This window comes from Stegostoma tigrinum, chromosome 9 (genome assembly GCF_030684315.1).
Source record: "Stegostoma tigrinum isolate sSteTig4 chromosome 9, sSteTig4.hap1, whole genome shotgun sequence".
Classification (NCBI taxonomy): domain Eukaryota; kingdom Metazoa; phylum Chordata; class Chondrichthyes; order Orectolobiformes; family Stegostomatidae; genus Stegostoma; species Stegostoma tigrinum.
The window spans coordinates 30,478,511-30,495,299 of NC_081362.1; the positions used below are offsets into that span (position 1 = coordinate 30,478,511).

The 16,789-nt window shown below is 43.4% G+C and overlaps 1 protein-coding gene across 1 annotated transcript in view; it reads left to right on the forward strand.

Annotated features, from left to right (window-relative positions):
• The window catches only part of LOC125454999 (zinc finger protein 292-like), a 158,085-nt gene that overhangs the window by 107,126 nt on the left and 34,170 nt on the right, over positions 1–16,789 (forward strand). Inside the window, exon 5 of the mRNA XM_048536440.2 lies at positions 5,945–6,147. Within this exon, the coding sequence (XP_048392397.1) occupies positions 5,945–6,147 (203 nt within the window). The remainder of the gene's footprint in view (positions 1–5,944; positions 6,148–16,789) is intronic.

Genomic DNA, 16,789 nt, shown 5'->3' on the forward strand with positions numbered 1-16,789 from the left:
TATGGTTGGTAAGTTTGTAGATGACACCAAAATTGGTGGTGTGGTAGACAGCTAAGAGGGTTACCTCAGAGTGCAACAGGACCTTGATCAGATAGCCAAATGGGCCAAGGAGTGGGAGATGCAGTTTAATTTAGATAAATATAAGGTGCGCATTATGGAAAGGAAAATCCGGTCATGACTTAGACACTTAATGGGAACGTCCTGGAGTGTTGCTCATCAAAGAGTCCTTGTAAGTGGAGTTGCAGGTCAACGGAATAGTGAAGAAGGTGTTTGGTATGCTTGCCTTTGTTGGTCAGTGCATTGAGTATAGGAATAAGGACGTTATGTTGAGACTGCATTGGACATCAGTTCGGCCACTTTTGGAATGCAGCTTTCAGTTCTGGTCTCCCTGCTATAGGCAGGATGTTGTGAAACTTGAAAGAGTTCAGAAAAGGTTTACAAGGCTGTTGCCAGGGTTGGAGAGTTTAACGTATAGAGCGATGCTGAATTGTCTGGGACTATTTTCCCTGGAGTATCAGAGGTTGAGGGGTGACCTTACAGAAGCTTACAAAATCATGAGTAAGGTGAATAGCCAGTGTTTTTTTTCCTGGGTTAGGGCGAGTCCAAAACTAGAAGGCATAGGTTTAAGGTGAGAATTGAAAGATTTAAAAGGGATGTAAGGGGTGACTTTTTCACGCAGAGGATGGACTGAGATGCCAGAGGAAGTGATGGAGGCTGGTACCGCTATAGCATTTAAAAGGCATCTGAATGGCTAAATGAATAGGTAAATTTTCAGGGACTTAGGCCAAATGCTGGGACTAGATTATTCTAGGGTATCTGGTCAGCATGGACGTGTTGAATCGAAGGGTCTGTTACTGTGCTGTTCAGCTCAACTACTCTATTTGATAATCTGTTTGTTTATTTGTAATGTTTTCAGTGTTCAGTGTTGCCCTTCAGAGCAAGATCTTTGGTAACAGCCCAACAGTTTTTTTGATTTGTTAGCTTTATCAGGAGGAGACTATTATTACATTAGTTTTCCCATATTGTGCTCAGTGCTTAGCTTCTAATGGCTGAGATTCATGCGATTAAGCAACTTTTATTGAGATGAAGGGAGGTTTGCATGTTATTATGGGACTGTTGGAACCCCCCATATTATCTGGGTACAACAGATAATATGAAAAGTGTTGATTTGCATGCTTATACTGGCAGATCATATCATACAAAGGGCATCAGGGTAATAGGACAAAGTATAGAATAATACTAGAGCTGCAGAGAAAGTGCAGAGAGAGATCAGAATTAATGTTTAACGGGTCCGTTAAAAAGTCTGATAATAGCAAGGAAGAAGCTGTTCTTGAATCTGTTCATACGTGTATTCAAACTTTTATACCCTCTATCCAATGAAAGAGGGTGAAAGAGAGAACAACTGGGATAGGAGGTGTCTTTAATTTTGTTGGTCAGTTTCCCGAGGCAGTGGGAAGTATATAGGCAGCATTCCACAAGCACACCCTTGGCAAGGCCATCTAGCAAAACAGTTTTATTCTCGTGTACTATCTTTTGCTCCAGTCAAGCCAAAAGAAATATTGAAAAAAAAAGTCTTGTTTTTATTTCTAAAAGGAAATCTCTCACCTAAGATTTCACTCTAGCAGCTTGGAACTCAAACTTTTAGCTCAGTAGTGAGCATACCTTCAAGCAGCTGAAAGCCAAACTAAAAGCTTTCCTGGGTTTGTGTGAGCCCTGACCCTGCCCACTCATGATTCTTTTGCCTTATTTAAAAAAAAGTCCAAAGAGAACTTAAAAGCTGCTTACCAACTGTCTGTCTGATGGAAACATTCCAGCACCACTGTGGCATCATCTCTCTGCAAGAGAAATGGGACCGAAAACGCGTCTTTCGAAGACACAGTACCGTCACAGTATTGTCCTTAGTATTGTCGAACACTTTGTGCCAGTAATCAAGACTAGGTCGGACTCCCTGGGAAGAGATATGTCCACCATCTTTATACCAAAGGTTTCAGAAGAACATTAGAACATAGAACATAAAAAAGTACAGCACAGTACAGGCCCTTCGGCCCGCGATGTTGTGCCGTGGAATAGTCCTACTCCAAAAATAAAATAACCTAACCTACATTCCCCTCAATTCACTGCTGTCCATGTGCACGTCCTGCAGTCGCTTAAATGTCACTAATGACTCCGTTTCTACAACTACCACTGGTAAACTATTCCATGCGCTCACAACTCTCTGGGTGAAGAAACTCGCTCTGATGTCTCCTCTATACCTTCCTCCTAACACCTTAAAACTATGACCCCTCGTGGCAGTCAATCCTGCCCTGGGGAAAAGTCTCTGGCTATCAACTCTATCCATACCTCTCATTACCTTGTACACCTCGATCATGTCGCCTCTCTTCTTCCGTCTCTCCAGAGAGAAAAGTCCAAGCTCAGTCAACCTCTCCTCGTAAGACAAGCCCTCCAGTCCAGGCAGCATCCTGGTAAACCTCCTTTGTACCCTCTCCAAAGCCTCCACATCTTTCCTATAATAGGGCGACCAGAACTGGACACAATATTTGAAGTGTGGTCTCACCAGGGTTTTGTAGAGCTGCAGCATAACCTCGCGGCTCTTAAACTCGATCCCCCTGTTAATGAAAGCCAAAACACCATATGCTTTCTTAACAACCTTATCCACCTGGGTGGCAACTTTGAGGGAGTTGATTGATAGATTGGTGAAATGGACAGATGCATGGTGAATGAAACTTCCTGCAAAATCTGAAATAATACCTGTTCTAAAGTAAAAGAAAAGTAGCTGATATGTACAATTTTGAGGAAAATGCAGCAAGATAAATTCCGGGATATATTTATACAAATCTTAGGTGATGGCCTTCTGAACTTGTACTGTTTTGACAGGGCAGGGGTTAAGCATGAGGCAAGCTTGGCTTTATCTTTCGAGTGTAAAAGAAGTTATCCAGTTTGTTATAAAATGTTGGCTAAGCCTGATTTTGAGTATTGTCTTCAAATCAATACACTACACACTGGGAAGGGTATTGAAATTCTAAAAAGGATGCAAGAGAAGTTTGCTAGAATGGTATTTAGATATCTGGAGAAGCTAGAATTCTTCTCCTTTTAGAGCAGAGAAGGTTAAGATTCAATTTGATAGAGGCTGAATAAGTTACGATCCCATTGAAACCTATAGGATTCTTAAGGGGCTTGACAGGATAAATGCTGAGATGATGTTCCCAGTCAAGCGAGAGACTCGCACCACAGGGCATATTCTCAGATTAAAGGGGCACTAACAAAACTGATTTAAGGAGAGATTTCTTCTGAGGATTGAAAGTCTTTTGAACTCTTGTTCCAAAAAGTGCTATGGGGACAGAATCCATGTGTATATTTAAGGCTGAGATAGATTCTTGTTCCATTGGGGAATTTACGGTCATGGGGAAAGGGCAGGAAAGTGGGTGTGAGGAATGTCGGATCAGCCATGATCATATTGAATGATAGAGTAGGCTTGAGGGACCATATGGCCTATTCCTGTTCTGATTTCTCATGGTCTAATGATGGCCACTGATTTGTATACTGGAATATTGAATGAGGTCAACATGCTAATGATGTCAGACTTGAGAAGGTAACAAACGGCATGGTACTAATTGAATGCAAGAAGATATGGGTAGGCTGACCGAATGGCCAGACAAGTGGAATATGGAATTTAATGCAGAGATGTCAGAAGAGATAGCGAGAGGTAAAATAGACTTAGTGGCACAGTTTTGAAGATGTGCAGAGCATGGAAGATCTTGGGGTCCGTGTGCAAGTTCTTTTGAAGGTAGCAGGAGAAACTGCAAAGGAAAAGGATCCTGGGCTCCATAACTTGTGACATTGTGTGCAAATACAAGGAAGTTGTGCTGAAATTTCATAAAGCACTGGTCAGATCACTACTGAAGTATTGCGTTCAGTTTTGTTGAAAACACTTCAGAAAAAGGTATGATCTGAAGTGGGTGCAAAGAAGATTTAATGTAATTTCTAAGACAAGAAGTTTTAATTTCAAAGCTAAGGTTGTAGTTAGAGCAAAAGTGATTGAAGACAAACGTGTTGTAGGTGCACAAGGTTTGACCTGTTCATTAAGTTTTAAACAAAGAAAAATGTTCCCATTACTTCATGGTAAAATGACCATGGAGAACAGAGTTTGGCAGACGATGCATGGAAGGGGAGGGAGAAGTGAGAGGAAGACATTTTTACGCAGTGAGTGGTAATGATCTGGTACAAGGCTGGTGGAGGCAAATGTAGTTCATGATTCCAAAAGTAAATTGGATGGGCACCTAAATGAAATAAACCTACAGGATTGGGGAAATCTAACTGACTAGATTGTCTCCACACCAGCTCTTGGCAGAACAATGGACTAAATATCTCTGAGATAATGGGAAATGCAGATGCTGGAGAATCCAAGATAACAGAGTGTGAAGTTGGATGAACACAGCAGGCCAAGCAGCATCTCAGGAGCACAAAAGCTGACGTTTCGGGCCTAGACCCTTCATCAGAGAGGGGAATGGGGAGAGGGTTCTGGAATAAATAGGGAGAGAGGGGAAGGCGGACCAAAGATGGAGAGAAAAGAAGATAGGTGGAGAGGTACGGAGGGGATAGGTCAGTCCAGGGAAGACGGACAGGTCAAGGAGGCGGGATGAGGTTAGTAGGTAGGAAATGGAGCTGCGGCTTGTGGTGGGAGGAAGGGATGGGTAAGAGGAAGAACAGGTTAGGGAGGCGGGGCCAAGCTGAGCTGGTTTTGGAATGCAGTGGGGGGAAGGGAGATTTTCAAGCTTGTGAAGTCCACATTGATGCCATTGGGTTGCAGGGTTCCCAAGCGGAATATGAGTTGCTGTTCCTGCAACCTTCGGGTGGCATCATTGTGGCACTGCAGGACGCCCATGATGGACATGTCGTTTGAAGCTTGTGAAGTCCACATTGATACCATTGGGCTCGGTTCGCAATAAACAACTGCACCTCCCAGTCGCAAACCATTTTAACTCCCCCTCCCATTCCTCAGATGACATGTCCATCATGGGCCTCCTGCAGTGCCACAATGATGCCACCCGAAGGTTGCGGGAACAGCTACTCATATTCCGCTTGGGAATCCTGCAGCCCAATGGTATCAATGTGGACTTCACAAGCTTCAAAATCACCCCTTCCCCCACTGCATCCCAAAACCAGCCCAGCTCGTCCCCACCTCCCTAACCTGTTCTTCCTCTCACTTATCCCTTCCTCGCACCTCCATTTCCTACCTACTAACCTCATCCCGCCTCCTTGACCTGTCCGTCTTCCCTGGACTGACCTATCCCCTCCCTACCTCCCCACCTATACTCTCCTCTCCACCTATCTTCTTTTCTCTCCATCTTTGGTCCGCCTCCCCCTCTCTCCCTATTTATTCCAGAACCCTCTCCCCATCCCCCTCTCTGATGAAGGGTCTAGACCCGAAACGTCAGCTTTTGTGCTCCTGAGATGCTGCTTGGCCTGCTGTGTTCATCCAGCTTCACACTTTGTTATCTTGGACTAAATATCTCATGTTGTTCTGTTATGACTTTGAGAAGTGCCTGTAAACAGAGGAAAGAAATCAGTGGTGATTACTAAAACAACCAGATGTGACACAAGCTAGTTAGTCATGTAGTAAGTTATAATCTGAAATGCATTCTCTGAAACTGAGGTGAAAGCAAAGTAAGCAGTAAATTTCTAAAGAGAATTAGCAAAATAACTTAAAGTGGAAAAACAGTTGAAGGGCGATGGAGAGAGACCAGGAATTTAGCTAACTCTCTAAGCCAACGGATGTGCTGGATCCCAGATTTTGAGGTTGCAACTGTCTAGTTGCACTGTTTCAGTTAGTTGGCTACACTGTAGAAATGAGGTGACAGTAAGTTCAGAAATTTTACAGTCAACAAAATTGTTAAAGTAAAAATAAGCAATCATTGAGGATATTGATGGAATTTTGTCTTTGCAGTGAGTGAATTTCTAACGCAGGAAGGTCCCGCACTTCTTGAAATGAGAATCCGACACCTCGTGAAAGGGAAACAAATTGATCAGGCTGCAAAGTTGGCAAAAGTTTGTGCAGAACATCCAGAAATCGGCAGAAAGAGTATTTTTAAACAAATCTACCTTACCTGTCTCTGTACTGAATCATCCAGTGACATTTTGATGGAAGAGGTAAGCTTGACCAAGTTAGTAATGCTGTTAATGGTTTTTCTAAAGTCCAGTAATTTTGTGAAAAGTCATTTTATATAATAATTGAATGTCTGCACTTTCAGGGAATTTTTTTCCATCAATAGTATTATTTCCAAAAGAAGAATTGCATCTGCACATAATAATTAATATTCCTCTTTAATAATAAAATAAAGTAGTCTGCACATAATAATTAATATTCCTCTTTAATAATAAAATTTCCGTAACCAGAGCTCAACTGTTAAGAAGTAGACCCTGAGAAAACAGCGGCCAAAATCATGAACCTTCTCAGCTGTTGTCTTCCTCTGCAACAAACTGGGGAAATTATGACGTTGTGGCATTGTCATTGGCCTAGTAATCCAGTGGCACTGGTAATGATCTGAAATGAAGGTTGGAATCCCACCAATGCGCAAAAAAAAGCATCATGAAATATTTCTTTTGGCATAAAAGCCCATCCAGTTATTAATGTCCTTTCTCGAGAAGAAATTTGGCATTCTTGTTTGGTTGAGATTATATGTGACTTCAGAGCCACAGCTATGTTGTTGTTTCATAACCGCCCTCTGAAATAGCCTGGCGAGCCACTCAGTTATATCAAATTTCTAATAAGTTTAGAAAAGCAATTAAACCAGATGGATCATCTGACACTGACGACAATCTGTTGAATCTTAGAAGTCGTCCTTGCAAACGTTTGGAGCTGAATGCCAGAATTGGAAGAGCAGTCTCTCAGACAAGTCAAGCAACAGCTTCACATAATGATTATCTCAGAACCATACCCAACAGGAACCTGTTCTTCCTCTCACCCATCCCTTCCTCCCACCCCAAGCCGCACCCCCATCTACCTACTAACCTCATCCCACCTCCTTGACCTGTCCGTCTTCCCTGGACTGACCTATCCCCTCCCGACCTCCCCACCTATACTCTCTCCGCCTATCTTCTTTACTCTCCATCTTCGGTCCGCCTCCCCCTCTCTCCCTATTTATTCCAGTTCTCTCTCCCCATCCCCCTCTCTGATGAAGGGTCTAGGCCCGAAATGTCAGCTTTTGTGCTCCTGAGATGCTGCTTGGCCTGCTGTGTTCATCCAGCCTCACATTTTATTATCTTGGAATTCTCCAGCATCTGCAGTTCCCATTATCTCTGATCCTTCCAGTGTACACCTGGTCATGTCCTCTGTGTGTTGTACATTTCAACTAAGTCACCCCACACTCCTTTAAACACCAGAGAATGCAGATCCACCCTCTCTTGCCTTTTCTCACTCGACGATCTGCTTAATCTCAGTAGTCTCTCAAACCTTCTCTGAACTGCTTCCAATGCATTGACATTCTTCCCTAAATAGGGTGCCAATAATTTACACGCTCCTCCTAGATGCAATCCCACTAATGCCCCATAAAACAGAAGTTTAATTTTCTAAACTTGCAATCAATTCCCTCTGCAGCAAAGAAAATGTTCGATTAGCTTTCTGATTTTTCTCACTACACCTGCATACTAACCTTCTGAGATTTTTAAACATCGTTTTCGTGTGTGTCTGATCTATTTGCTTACTTAGTTTGACACCAATGTAACTTATTATCACTGAAACACAATACATGCAACTGTACAAAACCAGCATTTCCTGTAATTTCTCGCTTGACCTAAGAGTTCTTAAATGTCCCTGCCTTCACACTGATCTAAAATCAGCTTCAGGAGTAACTGATGATGAAAACGTTTATACTATCCTGATTACAGCTTGTTGAACTGAAGTTGATGCTGCTCGCAAGGTACCTGCTTCTTGGTGCTGATGTTCTCTCTGGAAAGTGAGAGAGACCCCTCTGCTTTAACCGGCTTCTTCTAACTAGTTATCTGCATCATTGCCAAGTGCAGAGGCTTAACAGTAGTTTGATATGATGATGTCATTAGTGTAATTCAGTAAATTTAGTTTCAGTCCCATGAAGGATGTTCGAAAATATTGCAGTAAATATTGTAATTTGCCTATTGTTTGAGCCAGCCCTAGCGACCAGGCTATCTTAAAAACAGAGAGTAGGAACTGCAGATGCTGGAGAATCTGAGATAACCAGGTGTAGAGCTGGATGAACATAGGCCAAGTGGCATCAGAGGAGCAGGAAGGCTGACATTTCAGGCCTAGACCCTCCTTCAGACACGGGGGAGGGGAAGGGGGTTCTGAAACAAATAGGGAGAGATGGGGAGGTGAATGGAAGATGGATAGAGGAGAAGATAGGTGGAGAGGAGACAGACTGGTCAAAGAAGTGGCAATGGAGCCAGTAAAGGTGAGTTAGATGGGGAGTTAGGGAGGAGATTTGTCAGTCCAGGGATGATGGACAGATCAAGGCGGCGGGAGGAGGTTAGAAGATAGGAGATATGGGAGTGGGGCTTGAGGTGGAAGGAGGGGATAGGTGGGAGGAAGGACATGTTAGGGAGGCGGGGACAAGCTTGGCTGGTTTTGAGATGTGGGGGAGGGGAGATTTTGAACCTTGTGAAGTCCATATTGATACCATTGGGCTGCAGGGTTCCCAAGCGGAATATGGGTTGCTGTTCCTGCAACCTTTGGGTGGCATCATTGTGGCACTGCAGGAGGCCAAAGATGGACGTGTCATCTGAGGAATGGGAGGGGGAGTTGAAATGGTTGGTGACTGGGAGGTGCAGTTGTTTAGTGCAAACCAAGCATAGGTGTCCTGCCAAGCGGTCCACGAGCCTCTGCATGATTTCCCCGATGTAGAGGAGGCCACAACAGGAACAGCGGATGCAGTATACCACATTAGCAGATGAACAGGTGAACATCTGCTTGATGTGGAAAGTCTTCTTGAGGCCTGGGATGGGGGCGAGTGGGGAAGTGTGGGGGCGGTTGCTGGGAAAAGTGCTGGGTGTGGTGGGACTGGAGGGGAGTATGGAGTGGACAAGGGAGTCATGGAGAGAGTGGTCCCTCCGGAAAGCAGATAAGAGTGGGGAGGGAAAAATGTCTTTGGTGGTGAGGTAGAATTGCAGATGGCGGAAGTGTCGGAGGATGAAACATTGTATCTGGAAGTTGATGGGGTGGTACGTGAGGACGAGGGGGATTCTCTTCTGGTGGTTATTGCAGGGACAGGGCGTGAGGGATGAGTTGCGGGAAATGCGGGAGACACGGTCAAGGGCATTCTCGACCACTGTGGGGGGGGTGAGGAAGTTGCAGTCCTTGAAAAACGAGGACATGTGAGATGTACGGGAATGGAATGCCTCATCCTGGGAGCAGATATGGCAGAGGCAACAGAATTGGGAATAGGCGATAGCATTTTTGCAGGAAGGTGGGCTGGAGGAGGTGTATTCTAGGTAGCTGTGGGAGTTGGTGGGCTTGAAATGGATATCGGTTTCCAGGTGGTTGCCAGAGATGGAGACAGATGTCCAGGAAGGAGAGAGAGGTATTAGAGATGGTCCAGGTGAACTTAAGGTTGGGGTGGAAGGTGTTGATGAAGTGGATGAGCCCTGCAGCCCAATGATATCAATGTGGACTTCACAAGCTTCAAAATCTCCCCTCCCGCTGCCGCATTTCAAAACCAGCCCTGCTCGTCCCCGCCTCCCTAACCAGTCCTTCCTCCCACGTAACCCCTCTGCCCACCTCAAGCCCCACCCCATCTCCTACCTACTAACCTCATCCTCCCCTTTGAGCTATCTCCCCACCTGTTTGACCTATCTGTCTCCTCTCTACCTATCTTCTCCTGTATTTCAGCAAGGCGTTTAATAAGGTTCCCCACAAAAGGCTATTGTACAAAATGCAGAGGAATGGAATTGTGAGAGATATAACAGTTTGGATCGGAAGTTGGCTTGCTGAAAAAGAAGGCAGAGGGTGGTAGTTGATGGGAAATGTTCATCCTGGAGACCAGTTACTAGTGATGTACCGCAAAGGTCAGTGTTGGGTCCACTGCTGTTTGTCATTTTTATAAATAACCTGGATGAGGGCGTAGAAGGATGGGTTAGTAAATATGTAGACGACACTAAGGTCGTGGAGTTGTGGATAGTGACGAAGGATGCTATAGGTTGCAGAGAGACATAGATAAGCTGCAGAGCTGGGCGGAGAGGTAGCAAATGGAGTTTAATGCAGACAAGTGTGATGTGATGCACTTTGGTAGGAGTAACCGGAAGGCAAAGTACTGGGCTAATGGTAAGATTCTTGGTAGTGTAGATGAGCAGAGAGATCTCGGTGTCCATGTACACAGATAATTGAAAGTTGCCACTCAGGTTGACAGGGCTGTTAAGAAGGCATACAGTGTTTTAGCTTTTATTAATAGAGGGATCGAGTTCCGGAACCAAGAGGTTATGGTAGAGCTGTACAAAACTCTGGTGCGGCCACACTTGGAGTATTGTGTACACTTCTGGTCACCGCAGTATAAGAAGGATGTGGAAGCTTTGGAAAGGGTGCAGAGGAGATCTACTAGGATGTTGCCTGGTATGGAGGGAAGGTCTTACGAGGAAAGGCTGAGGGACTTGAGGCTGTTTTCATTAGAGAGAAGAAGGTTGAGAGGTGACTTAATTGAAACATATAAAATAATCAGAGGGTTAGATAGGGTGGATAGGGAGAGCCCTTTTCCTAGGATGATGACGACGAGCACGAGGGGGCATAGCTTTAAATTGAGGGGTGAAAGATATAGGACAGATGTCAGAGGCATTTTCTTTACTCAGAGAGTAGTAAGGGAATGGAATGCTTTGCCTGCAACAGTAGATTCGCCAACTTTAGGTACATTTAAGTCATCATTGGATAAGCATATGGACGTACATGGAATAGTGTAGGTTAGATGGGCTTGAGATCAGTATGACAGGTCGGTACAACATCGAGGGCTGAAGGGCCTGTACTGTGCTTTAATGTTCTATGTTCTATGTATCCATCTTCAATCTGCCTCCCTCTCTCTCCTTATTTATTTCAGAACCCCCTTCCCTTGCCCCATTTCTGAAGAAGGGGCTAGGCCCAAAACATCAGCCTTCCTGCTCCTCCGATGCTGCTTGGCCTGCTGTGTTCACCTTGCTATCTTAAAAACAGTTCCACTGAAACTGTTGATCTATTGACCCATCCAAAAAGTGAAGTATTGTCTGAAAAAAGACCGATTCACTAGTCAATCAAGGTTTTTTGTCATTCACGGGATAAGAGGTGTCACTGGCTAGGTAGCCTTTATTGCCCATCCCTAATTGCCTAGAGGGCAGTTCAGAGTCAATCACATTGCTATAGGTCTGGAGTCAGGTATAAACCAGACCAGGTAAGGATGGCAGTTTCCTTCCCTGAAGGACTTTAGTGAACCAGATGGGTTTCTCTGGCAATCAACAATGGATTCACGGTCATCATTAGATTCATCATTCCAGACATTGTTTAAAATTGAACTCAAAATTCCACCACCTGCCATGGCAGAATTCAAACCTGGTCCCCAAAGGCGTTATCTGGATGTCTGGATTAACAGTCCAGTGATAATAACCCTAGGCCACTGCCTCCCTTTATGAATAGCTTGCATATCTGTCTGGCTTGATCTAATTTAACAGTGAGTGCTGCAAATTTCCTGGTTTAATATCTCAGTTCCACTGTCTCATTAACACCTATTCAATACCAACAGTCAAGGTAATTGATGCGCATAATCTGTCTGGCCTGATCCGGTTCCCAGCATGCCATCCAGCTGGTCCATGTTGTTTTTAGTGTCCCAAAAGAGCTGTTATTCTATTTAAAAGTGACATTCCACTACCTACTGATTGATGCACAGGGACACCCAGGTCTCTCTATATCTGAGCTTTGTCACCATTTTGATAAAATGCTACTACTTTGTTCTTTCTGCCACAACAGACAATTTCACACTTACCCACATTGTACTCCATTTACCAACTATTTGTCCACTCTCAACTGATCTATCATTTTGTAGTTCCTTTATGTCCTCTTGATAGCTCACTTTTCTTCCTATTTTGTGTCATCAACAAATTTAGGCTCTGTTCCTTTAGGTCCCCTTATCATTCATCTAAATGATGAAGATCTGAGGGCCTAGCACTGATCCCCGTGGTACACTACATGTGACATTTTGCCAACCTGTAAAAAGCCTGTTTATTCCTACAGTCTGCTTCGTGTTACCGTTCCCCCCCCAGCTATTATTTTCTAAAATAACCTCTGTTGAGGCACCTCTTCAAGTACCTTCTAGAAGTCCAAGTTTGATTCAGTCCCTTTGTATACTGAACATGTTACTTCTTCAAAGAACTCTGATAAATTAGGTAAACACGATTGATCTTTATCAAGACCATGTCAGCTCAGCTTGATTACCTTGAACTTACCAAGTCCCAAGATGAGTAAATGTTGTAGAGGGCAAGGTATTGGAACATAGAGCAGTACAGCACTGAAATAGGTGGCACACCGTGTCTGTGCCGAACGTGATGACATTCTAACCTAATCCTGTCTGCTTGCGCATGGTCTGGATCCCTTTATTTCCTGTCTGCTCATGTGCCTGTCCAAATGCCTCTCAAACCTTGCTGTACGTATCTGTTTCTACCACCTTCCCTGGCAGCATGTTCCAGGCATCTACCACATCGCTTTTTATACTGTACCCCTGTCACTTAAATTTATGCTTTCTAGTCTTTGACATTTTCACCCTGGGAAGAAAATTCTGACTGTGTCTACCTTCTCCTTGACATTCATAATGTTATATACTTCCCTGAGGTTAGTCCTCAAGCCTCCAATGCTGTAGCATGTTCAACATGTCCTTATAGCTAACATACTCCAATCCAGGCGCATCCTAGTAAACCTCTTTTGCACCCTGCCCGAAATCTCCACATCCTTCCAATAGTCTTACAGTCTGAACTGCACACAATACTCTGAATGTGGCCTGATTAAAGTCTTGTATTACTGCAACATGATTTGCTAGTTTTATGCTCAATGTCTGGAATAATGAAAGCAAGTAGAGAGCTCATGACTGATACCCCAAGATCTGTCTAAGTCAGAGCATGGATGAAGGATTGCTTAGGCAACAGGAAACCGAATACAAGAGCTTTTCTCAGGTTGGCAGGTTGTCTCTAGTGGAGTGCCACTGTGATCAATACTGGGTCCTCAACTGTTTCCCTCATCCCAATAATTTATATATATGGTAATCAAATGTATGATTTGCTAAATTTGCTAATGACACCAAACTGGGTAGGAAAATAAGTCGTAAAGGGAAGGTCAAATCCGCATAGAAATGTTAGGTGAGTATGCAAAGATTTGGCAGGTGGTGTATAATGTGGGTAAATTAACTTACGCAGTCGGCAAGAAGAATAGGAAAGCAGTATGTTATGGACCCTAAAAATATAGTAAGAAGGTAGCCTAGGCCCTAACTTTTTGTTTTTTTTAAAAGATAAAGTTTCTCACCACCAAACGCCTCCATCTTCATTCACCACAGTCGGCAATTACATTCTCTCATCTTGTCATGTTTCAAATTGAATAGCTGCAATAATGAGCTTCATCTAAACAGTCAGGAATTTTTGTTCTTGAACCTTTCCAAAAACATTAAGGGGTTATGATCAGCATATACAATTGTCTCAGATTCATTACTGGCAATATAAACGTTGAAATGTTGTAATGCCAACACCAAGCTCAAGGTCTCATTCTCAATTATGGGCTATTTCTGTCGAGGATTATTCAGTTTTCTGAAAATATACCCATAGATCTTCCTTGGTCCAAATAAACAAAAGAACTGGACTGCAGTTAGGTGGCTGTCTTCTTGTTGTCCTCTTGCAAGAGGACAGCACCGATGCCCACATCATTTGCGTTGATAGCTACCTTGAATGATTTTGCATAATTAGGTATGGCTAACACTGTATTAGATGTTAACACAGCTCTCCGGCTGTAAAATGCCTTCTGACATGTCTCTGTACACTGAAATCTTATGCACTTCAATAAGTCAGTCAGTAGTGCAGCCACACTCTTAAAATTTGATACGAGTTTCTGATAAAAACTATTCAATCCCAGAAATTGTAGTACTTTCCTCTTTGTCGATGATATGGGAAACACGCCAACAACTTTTGCAACAATAGTGTAGGTTAGATGAGCTTCAGATTGGTATGACAGGTCGGCACAACATTGAGGGCTGAAGGGCCTGTACTGTGCTGTAATGTTCTATGTTCTAACTTTTGTTTGCACATCCTGTGGGACCATCTGTCCATATCCAGTGACACAGCCCAGGAACATGACTTGGGCTTTTACGAACTCACTCTCTTAGCCAGATTAATCACCACGCCTGCCTACCAAAGCCAATCAAACATTCCCATTAGATACTCCAAATCCCAATAGATACTTCCTTCCATGTGTGACTAAAAATTACCAGATCATTGACATACACTGCATAATTGGGTCATCCAGAAATTACTTTATTTGTTAGTCTTTGAAATATGGCTGGCACATTTTTCACACCAAATGGCATGAATTTAAACTAGTACAGTCCATTCAGTATCACAAAGGCTAAAATTTTCTTAGCTCTTTCGAATAAAGGTATCTTTCAGTATCCTCTGTGCAAGTCCAACATGGAAATGTAAGTTGCTTGTCCCGCCTCCTCAATGCAGCCTTCCAAACGTGGACTAGGATAAGAATCAAATTTTGTAACTGCATTGACTGTGTGATAGTCCACACAATAATTAATTGGGTCCCATCTGGTTTTGGCACATGTTTTTGTGCATGTGTTCAATTTCTTTTTAAACCTGTGCCACCTTTAGAAAGTTACATCCATAAGGATGTTGCTAACTTGGAACAGCATTTTTCTGTATCTGTGTTGGGAATAATTAGATCAGTACTTCCCAACTTATTCCCACATATCTTCCCATCTGATTTTAATAACTCTTTCAGGCCATTTTGATTTTCCGCTGGAAGAATAATTGTTCCAAATTTTTGAGAATTTAATGGCATAAGAAATAGGAGAACTAGTAGACAATCTGGCCTCAACCCTGCTCCACCATTCAGTAAGATCATGGACTCAGCTCCACTTACTCACCCACTCACCATAACCTTTAATTCCTTTACCTTTCAAAAATCTATCTTTACCTTAAAAGCATTCAACGATGTAGTCTCAACTGCATCACTGAACAGGAAATTTCACAGATTCTCAACCCTTTGGGTGAAGACATTTCTCCTGGACTCAGCCCTAAATCTCCCCTCCTTTATTTTGAGGCTATGCCTCCTAGTTCTAGTTTTGTCTGCCAGTGGAAGCAACCTCCCTGCTTCTATCTCATCTATTCCCTTCATAATGTTATATGTTTTTATAAGATACCCCCTCATTCTTCTGAACTCCAATTAATATCGTCCCAGTCTGCTCAATCTCTCTTTAAAAGTCAACACACTCAACTCTGGAATCCACCTCGTGAACCTCCTCTGCATTCCCTCTAGCGTCAGTACACCCTTTCTCAAATAAGGAGACCAAAACTATGCACAGTACTTGAGGTGTGACCTCACCAGCACTCTCTACAGTTGCAGCACCCTTTACAGTTACAGAAGAAACCTTCCTGTTTTTCAACTCCATCCCTCTAGCAATGAAGGCAGTATTAGCCAACTTTTTGCGATTCATGCACAGGGACACCCAAGTCACTCTGCACAGCAACATGCTGCAATTTTTCACCATTAAAGCAATAACCCAATTTGCTGCTTTTCTCACCAAAATGGATGATGTAGCATTCACCAACATACTCTATCTGCCAGACCCATGCCCACTCACTTAATGTATCTATATCCGTCTGCAGGCTTTCAGTGTCCTGTGCACACTTTGCTGTACCACACATTCTGGTATCATCTGTAAACTCTGACACACTACATTTGGTCCTCCAACTCCAAATACTCTATGTAAATTGTAAACAATTGCAGTCCCAATACTGATCCCTGAGGCACACGGTTGGTTGCTGATCCCCACCCAGAAAACCACTTATTCCCACTTTTCACTTTCTGTTAACCAATCTTCTATCCACGCTAATATATTATCCTCAATGGTGTGCGCCTTTATCTTCTGTCCAAAGATGTGCATGTTAGGAGGATTGACCATGTTAAGTTGCCATAGTGTTCAGGGGTGTGTAGATTAGGTGGGTTATAGAGAGATGGGTCTGGGTGGGATGCTCCAAGAGGCGGTGTGGACTTATTGGGCCAAAGGGCTTGTTTCCACACTGTAGGAAATCTAATGTTATGCAGTAGCCTTTGTGCAACACCATATTGAATGCCTTCTGGCAATCCAGTGACACCATATCCACAGGTTCCCAGTTGCCCACTATGCTCATAATGTTCTCAAAGAATTCCAGTAAATTAGTTAAACATGACCTCCTTTGATGAACCCATTCTGCATCCTCCAATGGGACAGTTTAGATATGGAGTCATAGAGATGTATAGCATGGAAACAGACCCTTCATTCTAACTCATCCATGTTGACCAGATATTATACAACGTAGAACATTACAGAACAGTATAGGCCCTTCGGCCCTCGATGTGTGCCAACTTGTCATACCGATCTGAAGCCCATCTAACCTGCACTATTCCATGTATGTCCATATGTTTATTCAATGACGAATTAAATGTACCTAAAGTTGGCGAATCTACCACCGTTGCAGGCAAAGCGTTTCCATTCCCTTGAGTAAAGAAACTACCTCTGACATCTGTCCTATATCTTCCACCCCTCAATTTAAAGCTATGCCCCCTCGT